Source organism: Bufo gargarizans, unplaced genomic scaffold (genome assembly GCF_014858855.1).
Source record: "Bufo gargarizans isolate SCDJY-AF-19 unplaced genomic scaffold, ASM1485885v1 original_scaffold_1446_pilon, whole genome shotgun sequence".
Lineage (NCBI taxonomy): Eukaryota > Metazoa > Chordata > Amphibia > Anura > Bufonidae > Bufo > Bufo gargarizans.
In genome coordinates this window covers 92,295-103,251 of record NW_025334360.1, presented here as the reverse complement: position 1 = coordinate 103,251, position 10,957 = coordinate 92,295, and the positions used below count along the sequence as shown (strand labels likewise).

Here is a 10,957-nt window from a genome sequence, read left to right as displayed (position 1 = left end):
TGGTTACTTAGCAATAGTACAATTGTAGAAGATTCATACTTACCTGCTTGCTGCTGCGATGTCTGTGACCGGCCGGGAGCTCCACCTACTGGTAAGTGAAAGGTCTGTGCGGCGCATTGCTAAAGAACTGTCACTTACCAGTAGGAGGAGCTCCCGGCCGGTCACAGACATCGCAGCAGCAAGCGGGTAAGTATGAATCTTCTACTGTTGTACTATTGCTAAGTAACCATGGCAACCAGGGCTGCAGTAGCTTCCTGGTTGCCATGGTTACCGATCGGAGCCCCAGCGATTAAACTGGGACTCCGATCGGAACTCCGCTGCCACCAATGATGGGGGGGGGGGGAAATGGGAGGCCGCACACTGCCACCAATGGTTGTTACTACTATAGAGAGAGAGGGGGGCCGATGGTGGGCGCACACTGTGCCACCAACGATTTTTAACTATAGAGGGAGGAAGGGGGGGCGATGGTGGGCGCACACTGTGCCACCAACGATTTATTACAATAGAGGGAGGGAAGGGGGGGGCGATGGTGGGCGCACACTGTGCCACCAACGATATTCAAACTGGGGAGAGGGGGGGGGTCTGCCCCCTGCTGCCTGGCAGCCCTGATCTCTTACAGGGGAATATGATAGTACAATTAACCCCTTTAGGTGCCGCACCTGAAGGGGTTAATTGTGCTATCATATCCCCCTGTAAGAGATCGGGTGGTGCCAGGCAGCAGGGGGCAGTCTTGTACAAAGTTTGCAGTGTATTATAACTAGAAGCGTCCCCATCACCATGGGAACGCTTCTGTGTTAGAATATACTGTCGGAAATGAGTTTTCACGAAGTGAAAACTTAGATCAGAAAAAGCTTTTATGCAGACGGATCTTCGGATCCGTCTGTATGAAAGCAACCTACGGCCACGGATCACGGACACGGATGCCAATCTTGTGTGCATCCGTGTTCTTTCACGGACCCATTGACTTGAATGGGTCCGTGAACCGTTGTCCGTCAAAAAAATAGGACAGGTCATATTTTTTTGACGGACAGGATACACGGATCACGGCCTCGGCTGCAAAACGGTGCATTTTCCGATTTTTCCACGGACCCATTGAAAGTCAATGGGTCCGCGAAAAAAAACGGAAAACGGCACAACGGCCACGGATGCACACAACGGTCGTGTGCATGAGGCCTTAAGCAGTAATTTTGTGGACGCAGGGATATGAAAAACCTCAATCACTATTTTGTGGAAGCTGATATATGGCAGGCCTTAATCAGATTTTAGTTGAAGCAGGTATAACAAAACCCGCAATCTGTATTTTGTGGAAGCTGATATATGGCAGGCCTCAATCAGTATTTTGTGGAAGCATACAAATGCACTATAATATACTTTCTATGTTAGAAAGTATATTATAAGTAGTGATGAGCGGGAGGTGCCATATTCGATTTCGCGATATTTCGCGAATATTCAATTGAATATTTGTCTTATATTCGTCGAAATCGAATATTCGTCATTATTCTATTTATCGTGAATAATATACGATTTAATTATTCGCGTATTGCGATTTTTGTCTTGACAGTATAAGGCAACGTTCCTATAACTATGGCTAGGCTAATATGTGTATTTTACAAATATTCTTTATATAGCTATAACTTCGTCTTTTAGAATATTCCGAATATTCTAAAAGACAAAGTTGGAGCAATATTACAAATATTCGTAAAATACACATATAGACTGTAATTTAGCTAATATAGTGCTATAATCATTTCTTTTTTTTTTGCCTCTTCTGAACTTCAGTTTTGGAAAATATGTACACTATTAAAAAAATTACTATAGCACTATATTAGCTAAATTGCAGTCTATATGTGTATTTTAAGAATATTCGCTATATTGCTATAACTTTGTTTTTTAGAATATTCGTAATATTCTAAAAGATGAAGTTATAGCAATAGAGCGAATAAATTAGTTATTTAGAATATTCGTCAATTTTTTCCCAATGTGTACTGTTATTCCACTTTGGCATACTGCTCCCCGACAAGCGTCCCCATAACAATGGGAATGCCTGTGGGTTAGAATATACCATTGGATCTGAGTTTTCACGATCTCAGGGAAAACTCCGATCTGATGGTATTTTCTAACCCACAGGCGTCCCCATGGTCACGGGGACGCTTGTCGGGGAGGAGTATGCGAACAACTGTACAGATAGGAAAAAAATAATGCCAAAATTCTAAATAACGAATATATTCACTATATTGCTATGTATTAGTTTTTTTGAATATTTGTCATTTTATTTTCCATATGAAAACATGATTCCTTCCTGCTTAAGTTGCTTGTGGGCCAATGGCTTATTGACCCACAAGAAAGAAACAGGGAGGAATCATGTTTTCAGATGTAAAAAAATGACGAATATTCAATATAACGAATATATAGCAATATTCGTAATATTCGCAAATTTACAAAGTTACGATATTCGCGATTAATATTCGCTATTCGAATATTCGAGCTCAACACTAATTATAAGTATATCAGACCCCTCAGTATATCACACCTATTGATAGCTCAATGTTACCAGTTCTTAAAAGGAATTTTGTGGCCCTATTAGCTAGGATTTGGTGTCCCTAAGTTCCTAACAGCCTGTCCCTGCTCCAAAATGCAACCTCTCCCTACACTGGCAATACACATAATGAAAGGTCAAAGTTCAGCGCAATGCAAAAAAATATGGCTCGTGTGAATATCGCCATATGTTCGCATGTCCGACGAATCGTGAATGCACAAAGTTCGCCGCTAAATGACCGCCAGGCCATCTCTACTCCTCATGTATAGAAGATGGCGGGTAAGGCTGTGGCAGTGGTCTAGTCACTATTGAGGCAGACTATGGGACTACTATGTGGCCCATGGTGAAAGAGGACCTGGCAATGAACTTCTCCTGCTTTCCAGCAGCCGCTGATTGGGGAAGCTCACTCAATGTGTAGAAAGATTGAGTTCAATGGTAGTACTGTAAAATCCTGTACACTGAGCTCCCTCTAGTGGTGGCTGCAGGCAGCCAGTCTATAGCTACAATGTGAAGGGCATTGGGATTAAAAATTATATAGAGGAGAATTATAAATCATTTTTCTGGTGTATATACATGAAAAATAACGTGTTCAGACTGAGCGCCATATTTATGAAGTCAGTGTGGGTGAGGCTTCAGTGAGGCACAGAGCGCTGCTGTCTGACCTGGCATCTAAGTCTAAGCCAGATTCATCCCCAGGGTGTCATACACTGCAGGGAGGAGATACCGGCACTCCGCATGCATGGTGCATCAGTATTAACAGAGCTCCCCTATAAACATCTGCTATTTTGTCGGACCGCAGGCCGTGGAGGGGACACATTACGTTTTGCTATGGGCCCTATTTCTGTGTGTGTACTTGAGGTGTAGTAGAGCTAAACCTGATACCCCCGCCAGACTGTTTGGTCAGTGTTTGATCAGTGATTTCCATCAGAGATTGTGAACCAAAACCAGAAGTAGAGCCCACACAGGGATAAAGGGGAAGGGGGATTCATCAAAACTGGTGTAATGGAAAACTGGCTTAGTTGTCCATTGCAAACAAACATTTTACACCCTTAATTTTTCAGAGTGGAAAGTAAAAGGTGGAATCTGATTGGTTGCTATGGGCAACTAAGCCAGTTCTACTTTACACCAGTTTTGATAAAACCTGTTAGGCCGTTTTCATTCAATCAGTGTTTGGTCAGTGTTTGGTCAGTGATTCCCATTAGCGATTGTGAGCCAAAACAAGAAGTGGAGCCTACACAGATATAAGGTATAATGGAAGGATCTGCACCTGTTCTGTGTTTTTAACCTGCGCTGTGTTTGGCTGACAATCACTGATGGAAATCACTGATAAAACTCTGATTAAACACTGACCAAATACTGACTGTGTGAAAGCAGCCTTAATATCTGCCATGAGGCCCGCTCACATATAGGGACACCACTGTCACTGAGATTACTTGAATCACACTTATAAGATGCTCTGTAGAAGCAGAAACTGCTCTTTGTATCTTATGATTGGACAGAATTGTAAATGTCTGTGTGTTATATCTTGGCAAAATAAAAGTTTTCTCTTGAATGTGATTGGTCAGTTGCTGGTCACATGACCAGGGCAATTGTGATGATTACATGTGAATGTCAGTGAGTGACAGTTAGAAGTGACAGTTGGAAGTGACAGGCGACGGAGGAGGACATGTCTGCTGGACGTAAGCAGAGCGACAAAATGGATGCGGAGGAAGAAAAGGAGACGGGAGGAGTGAAGAGAAGAAGACCGACCATGGACTCATCGGCTGATGGGAGGAAGTCTTCAGTGAAGAGGACAAAACAACCGGTCCAGAAGAAAGAAGAGGAGATCCAGAAGATGGGAGCCAAGAAGAGAGCAGCCATCTTCAGCTCAGGATGTGGGGCCAAGAAGTTCAAGAAAGTTGAAGAAGGCCAGAAGAAAGAAGATGTAGAGGACGAGCAGGGAGGCTCAGGTAGATAATGTACATGTGATCAGTATGGGGAGCCATACAATTATACCCACTGGACACACAGCTCATGTCTAATGCTGCTCTGTCACCTGGAATGATTGTATCATGGGAAATGGCCGAACACTGATGGAAATGACGTCTTCTCCTCTTATGTTGTCCTGTGATAGGCTGGGATTACATGGGGGGGGGGGGGGGGGTGATGTGTTTTTGAGCATATTGGAAAAACTGAATGGGGGAGATTTTAAACTGATGTAAAGGAAAACTAGCTTTGTTGCCCGTAGCAACCAATCAGATTACAACTTTCATTTTCCAAAGGAACTCTGCAAAATGAAAGGTGGAATCTGATTGGTTGCTATGGGCAACTGAGACAGTTTTCCTTTACACCAGTTTTGATAAATCTTTCCCAATGTGTTTTTACAGCTGCATTACCTGAAAACAAACTTTAGGGAGACTTTTCAAAACGATTGCAAATATAAATGGTCTTAGTTGTCCATAGCAACCAGTCAGATTGATCCTTTCAGTTTCACAAGGAGCTCTGCAAAATGGAAACTGATTGGTTGCTATGGACAACTAAGTCAGTTTTCCTTTGCACCATTTTTTTCATAGTACATTGTTATTGAGTATTTTCATGTTATAAGGTAACAAACATTAAGTAAGTTTGTCACATATAATGTAAATTGTATGTTTTTGTATCTCGTACAATAAAGGATTTTCTTTCTCTGTGTGGTGGTTATTATTAGTATAAAGTATATATAGAGAGAAGTATAAGTAAGATATAGTAACAGATGGAATAACAAGTAGTCGTTATTTTGTATTTATTTTTGGAGGTCTATAGGAGTAAAAATTTGAAAAGATGTCTTTGACCCAAAAAACGCACTTCAAGGGTGAAAAAACATTACTACAAAAAACAAGGAAACACCATAGGAATTTGTTAAGTCTGTTTTCACCCTACTAAACTGTTAACAGAGCTAAATAGGCACTGGGGACAGCAGGATAAACATAACTATTGTGGAGCTTTTACCATCAGGGGCAGTGTCAGTAGGAGCACTGGAGGCGGAGCCTAACTATGACGTGCACCCTGCACTTAGCTGCTTCACAGCCTCTCCTCTCTGAGTGATAGCTGTAGTAGTCTCCTGGTTGGATGCTACAGCTGTCACTCAGAACAGAGGGGAGGGGCTATAAAATGGTTTAATGCAGAGAGCACTTCACAGTCAAGCTCCGTCTCCAATCTACTTGAAGGGGTTGTGTCACCTGAGACATTGGTGGCATATCACTTATATATACCACCAATGTCAGATAGGTGTGGGTCTTACCTCTGGGCAAGAGCGTACTGCGCTAGCATGGCCGCCCCCCATTGCTTTTACCGGGAACTGAAAATTAACGGCATACAGGAAATGGTGTAACGGAAAAATAAATAAAGAGTCAATTAGCCATTTTTTTTTCACTTCAACTACCCAATAATTTTTTTATAAAAAATGATCAAAAAGTCGCACACACTTAAGATTGGTATCACTGAAAAGAACAGATCGTCCCGCAAAAATGGAGCCCTCACACAGCCCAGTACACATAAATACAAAAAAGTTATAGGGGTCAGAATATGGTGATCATTTTTTTTCCCTCAAAGGTTTTAATTTTTTTCAGTATTAAAGCGCAAGAATAAATATGCAACTGTGATATCGCTGTGACATTACTGACCTAGAGAATGAAGATAACAGGTCAATTTTACCGCATAGTGTACAGTGTAATAAAAAATATGTAAACCTTTATCAGAATTTGGTTTTCCCCAATTTTACCCCATTTGGATTTTTTTGGGCTGTTTATTTTTATATTATGGGCGTTTTCGCACATTGTGACACCCATGATGTGTATTTTTTACATTTTTTTCGTTCTTTTATTTTAATTTTGGGAAAAGAGGGGTAATTCGAATTTTTTAGTTTTTTCATTTATTTATTTTTAACTTTTATTTTTTTTACACTTTTTTATAGTTCCCATAGGGAAGTATAACATGCAATCATTGGATTGCTATTCTTATAGACTCCAATACACTAGCATTGGAGTCTATTAGAAAATGTCTTGTTTCCTATGGAGTCCTACTACATACAAGGACTCCATAGGAAATACTATGCAGCAGCCTCCTGTCATTCACAAAGACAAGGGCTGCTGCGCACAAGCTCCAGCTCTTCCGATTGCCACACGGGGGAGCCGGAAAACCACAGAAAGTGTGTATTTTCAGGATTGACCACAGCATCTGAGGGGTTAAATGTCCACGATTGGCATTACTGCCGGTTGCGGACATCAGCTGCCAGTGTATGCTATAAGAAGCAGGTGGCCACCCGTGGCTATGGAGCCGACAGCGCTCATGAGCAGACGCCATCTTTAAAGACCCAGAAAGTGCCATACTATTACGACGCTAGTCTTCAAAGCGTTAAAATAAAACCAAGGAGTCTAGCCATGCAACGAAGATAACACTGTGGTAAATTTGGCGCATCTTCAGATTGCCTTAATCTGTCCACATTAGAGGCAGGATTAGTAAATCTGCCCCGTGTAATTCCTCTATTTATTCTCCTCCTAGGAAGCAGCGGTGTTCGGCCAACCGGCTCCAGCAGCACAGTCTCCGATAACATCAGAAGGAGATTATTATTCCATCATGTGCTCGGCCGGGGAAGTTTTGGAACGGTCATGCTGGCGGAAGATCCATCTACCCGCAAACACTTTGCTGTTAAGATCATCAGCAAAAGAGCCCTGCTTGCTGAAGGTGATGATGAGTCTGTGATGGTGGAGCGACGAGTTTTCCAGCTGGCATCTGGGAGTCCTTTCCTTGTCCACGCAGACTTTGCATTTCAGACCAAGGTAGAGTATGGACTACAGGATATTAGGAAATGCCATTATATGTACCACGTCCTTCACTGCCTCATGGGCCCCACTGATCTCATCTTCTGACAACATAGCATATGGGTACTTCAGTCTATTATGTACACATCATGTAAATGGGATAATGTACCCCTACTGTAAAAAAATATTACCAGTCACCCAAGGTGTGCCATGGCCTAAAGTGACTACTGATATTATTAATATGATCGGGCCACATTGATCCTATTTTTGCCAAAATGTCTAAAATAAAAGTTGGCCTTGTCATCTATAGCAGTGGTTCTCAATCTTTTCACACCAAGTTTAAGGATTTGTGGTGTCAGTCAGGGGGGAGCGAATCAAGCTCCGGATCCAAGATCCAAAGTTGACTTGTTCCAAAACTTATTTTTAATCCTGTACCGGGACCTGTCTCTGTACACCATAAAAATGTATGTGATTTGGTGAGGCAGAGATGGGTAAGTCCAAAGTTGCTTGAAACTTTGGTGAATAACATCGGGCTTTGATTCTATGACTTTAAGAACAATTTTAACCAGGAATTCAGTATCAACATTATAAAACTACCAGAAAGTGCATTCACTGTATAACTTCCTACGCAGCAATGAGCTCCCCCTAGTGGTGGTTGCAAGATTACAGTTTTGAATTATATTCACTGTATGAAGGGAAACTGACAGAACAATTTGGGGTAAAGATCAATGCACTTATGTCTGGATACTTAAGAAATATGGTATTCAGAATGAGCCCCATATTTATGAAAAAACGCTCCCATTATTTTAGAAGTGAGGGCAAAGATCAATTGGTTTCTTTGTATCTAAAAAAAACATTGTGCAAGGAAAAATGGTTTAATGAGTCTGTGAAAAAATGTGAACAGCAATACGGACAGTATGTATTTGTATTTTGTGGATCTGCAATTTGCAAACCGCAAAATACATATGGTTGTGTGAATGTAGCCTTATACTTCCTGCAAAAGTAACTTACGGCAGGCGACTTCTATAGGAAGATATATGTGGTGACTATAGAGCTCCACTGATCTCTGTATAATGGTCAGGTTCTGACATCAGCATGTGACGTTATATATATACATATTTATGTGGTTAAGTGTTATATTAACCCCAACGTCTCATATGGTCACCAACTAGAACTTAACTAATAAAACGAGTACAGTTATACTGCCCTATAGTACCATGTGTAGCAATATAGCTGTATGTCTGTTCTGTGTAACAGCTGCATGTGCTGCTCGGCCTGGAGTACATGAGCTGCGGGGACTTTTACACCTACCTACTGATGAAGGACCAGCTTGACATCCCCAGTGCAAGGTAAAGGTTTCTATTAACTACAAATCTGATCAGAACTGTATATGAGATATAAGATCGTCTCTCTTCATATCTGTGTTGTTTTATGTGCATTTAGGGTTCTAGAATTTTCTGTGGTAACAATAGTGTAGACTGCGGCCATATTCTAGTCACCAGAACCTCATCAGAAGCCTGACTGACCCATTATTAGTCACTGGGGTCTGACAGGATTTGTTGTGTGTTCTGTGGACAATCATCTATGGAGCAGAAGAAATATCTTAGCACTTCTTATATTATCCCAGGATGTTACACTCGTTCATTGTCTTTCTGTCAGATTCTATGCCGCTGAACTCGTCTGTGGAATCCAATTCCTGCACTCAAAGGGCGTCATCCACAGGTAATTACACTTTAATTGTCTGTTCCAGGGTTCACCCTAAAGTCTAACCTCAAAATCAGCCATTTGTCAAAGATATCTAATTGTAGGATCAACTCTCCAACAAGTAATTGTTTTATATTTAACAGAGACCTGAAGCCCGAGAACATCTTGGTGGCTGAAACGGGCCATGTAAAGATCACTGATTTCGGTCTTGCACTTGTCAACATGCATGGAGACCGAACAGCCACCTCATACGCTGGAACAATCGGTTACATAGCTCCTGAGGTGAGCAGAATAGAGATTTTCCATATTGTATTTGTATTAGTCATCATGGATCATACACATGGCCCGACATATGCCCATTACAGTTAGAGATCATCAAATCTCAGTGTATTACATAATCACCCGGATTATTATAGTGATAACTCAGCATGGTGACATCAGTTGTAGAACATTTTCACCAATTCAGTATCTACTCTCTTCCTCCTGATAGATGCTGGCTAGGAAGGAGTACAACGCCGGAGTAGACTGGTATTCTTTCGGTGTCATCTTGAAAGAAATGGTTACCAGTGATTGTGCGTACCATCAGACAATCGATGATGCATCCTCCGGCATTAAGAACATCATTAGAAAGGTCAGTAGTCATACAAGGCATTAGTACTATGGTTTATACAGTGATGGCTGTGAGCATGGTTTATTGGCTGTATATCTATTTATGGGTTTTCATTTGATAATTTTTAGCTCCTTCGGAAAGATCCTGCCAGACGCTTAGGAGTTAATGGTAACATCAGAAAGCACCGATTCTTCCAGCGTATGGACTGGGTCTCTGTGGAAGCCCTAGAGTTGCCTCCACCATACACACCTGAGGTAAGTACATAACCAAATGTTGTTCCAGCACCTCTTCTATTACAGGTTATAGAACTGATTCTTTATAAGAGAAGCACTGATAGGAAGAGGACATTCATTGTAATCTTGAAGTTGTTGAGTATTACTGGTGGTACTAATGCTGGAAAGATAATAACATTTAGAGCTGCTGTTCCACCTATGGTGTAATCTAATTGCCCAATTAAAAAAAAGAGTGCTATCGAAAGACATAATCCTAATATTATAATTCTGTCTTGTTATAGCCAACTGAACCTCATCATCGTCCTAAACCATTCCACCTGGACAAACTGGAGGCAGCAGAGGTCAGAACACCTATTTCAGCAGCGGACCAGGCCTTGTTCGAGGGATTTTCTTTTTGTCAACTTGGAAACCCTTGATGAAACACCAGCTCCATAGTCACCAGAGCAAGCTGCCCCCCCTGAGCCTCTGGAAGAGGAAGATCAAGTGAAGAAGAGAAGGCTGGACATCACTGCAGAGATCTACAAGCAAGTCCTGCAGGAATGAAGAGGAGGAGAATGAAGCACCTTGCTGCGTCTGGCCCCACATTCCAGAAGAAAGAAAGAGAAGAAGAACAAAGGCAAGGATCACCTCCAAATATATAAAAAGATAAGTTATGGTAAGTAAGGTAAGTATAGGTAAGTATAGTTTATAAATATTCATAGTTAATAGAATTCAAAAAACACAAAAAACAAAAAAAAATGTAGTATTATAGTTTTTTTTTTTATGATTTAGACTGTGTACTGGTAAATTCAGCCATGCCATCTGATGTGAATACAACCTCACTTGCAGATGGTGTGACCATAGGGGATGTCATGGCTGTACATTACCACTTCCACCACCTTGGCCATTGGGTAGAGCAGTAGTTTAAGGCACTTCCCTTAAATTCTGCTGACATATACACAATGCACTTTTTTACATTCAGGGTGATATGTGGATTTTTTTTAAAACAGAACAGCGTAAATTTCCTATGGGATAAACTGGAGATTCGCTTTAAGATGAATATAAGCTATAACATAGGTATAAGTTACATATAAGTAAATGGTAAGATATGGCTGAG

General features: G+C 41.3%; 1 protein-coding gene across 1 annotated transcript; it reads left to right on the top strand.

Annotated features, from left to right (window-relative positions):
• Positions 1-7,082: 7,082 nt before the first annotated feature.
• Positions 7,083-10,710, top strand: LOC122923278 (protein kinase C delta type-like). The gene is made up of 7 exons (XM_044274062.1): positions 7,083-7,332; positions 8,572-8,663; positions 8,974-9,036; positions 9,162-9,300; positions 9,509-9,649; positions 9,757-9,882; positions 10,143-10,710. Exons 1-7 carry the CDS (start codon positions 7,162-7,164, stop codon positions 10,275-10,277), a joined length of 867 nt encoding a protein of 288 aa, XP_044129997.1. The 5' UTR covers positions 7,083-7,161; the 3' UTR covers positions 10,278-10,710.
• The last annotated feature ends 247 nt before the right edge of the window (positions 10,711-10,957 follow it).

Bases quoted from the DNA above. Each gene is read 5' to 3' on its own strand.
- LOC122923278 (XM_044274062.1), top strand. From the start codon at position 7,162: ATGCTGGCGGAAGATCCATCTACCCGCAAACACTTTGCTGTTAAGATC. The intron at 7,333-8,571 runs GTAGAGTATGGA...TCTGTGTAACAG, and splicing joins ACTTTGCATTTCAGACCAAG to CTGCATGTGCTGCTCGGCCT. The intron at 8,664-8,973 runs GTAAAGGTTTCT...TCTTTCTGTCAG, and splicing joins CTTGACATCCCCAGTGCAAG to ATTCTATGCCGCTGAACTCG.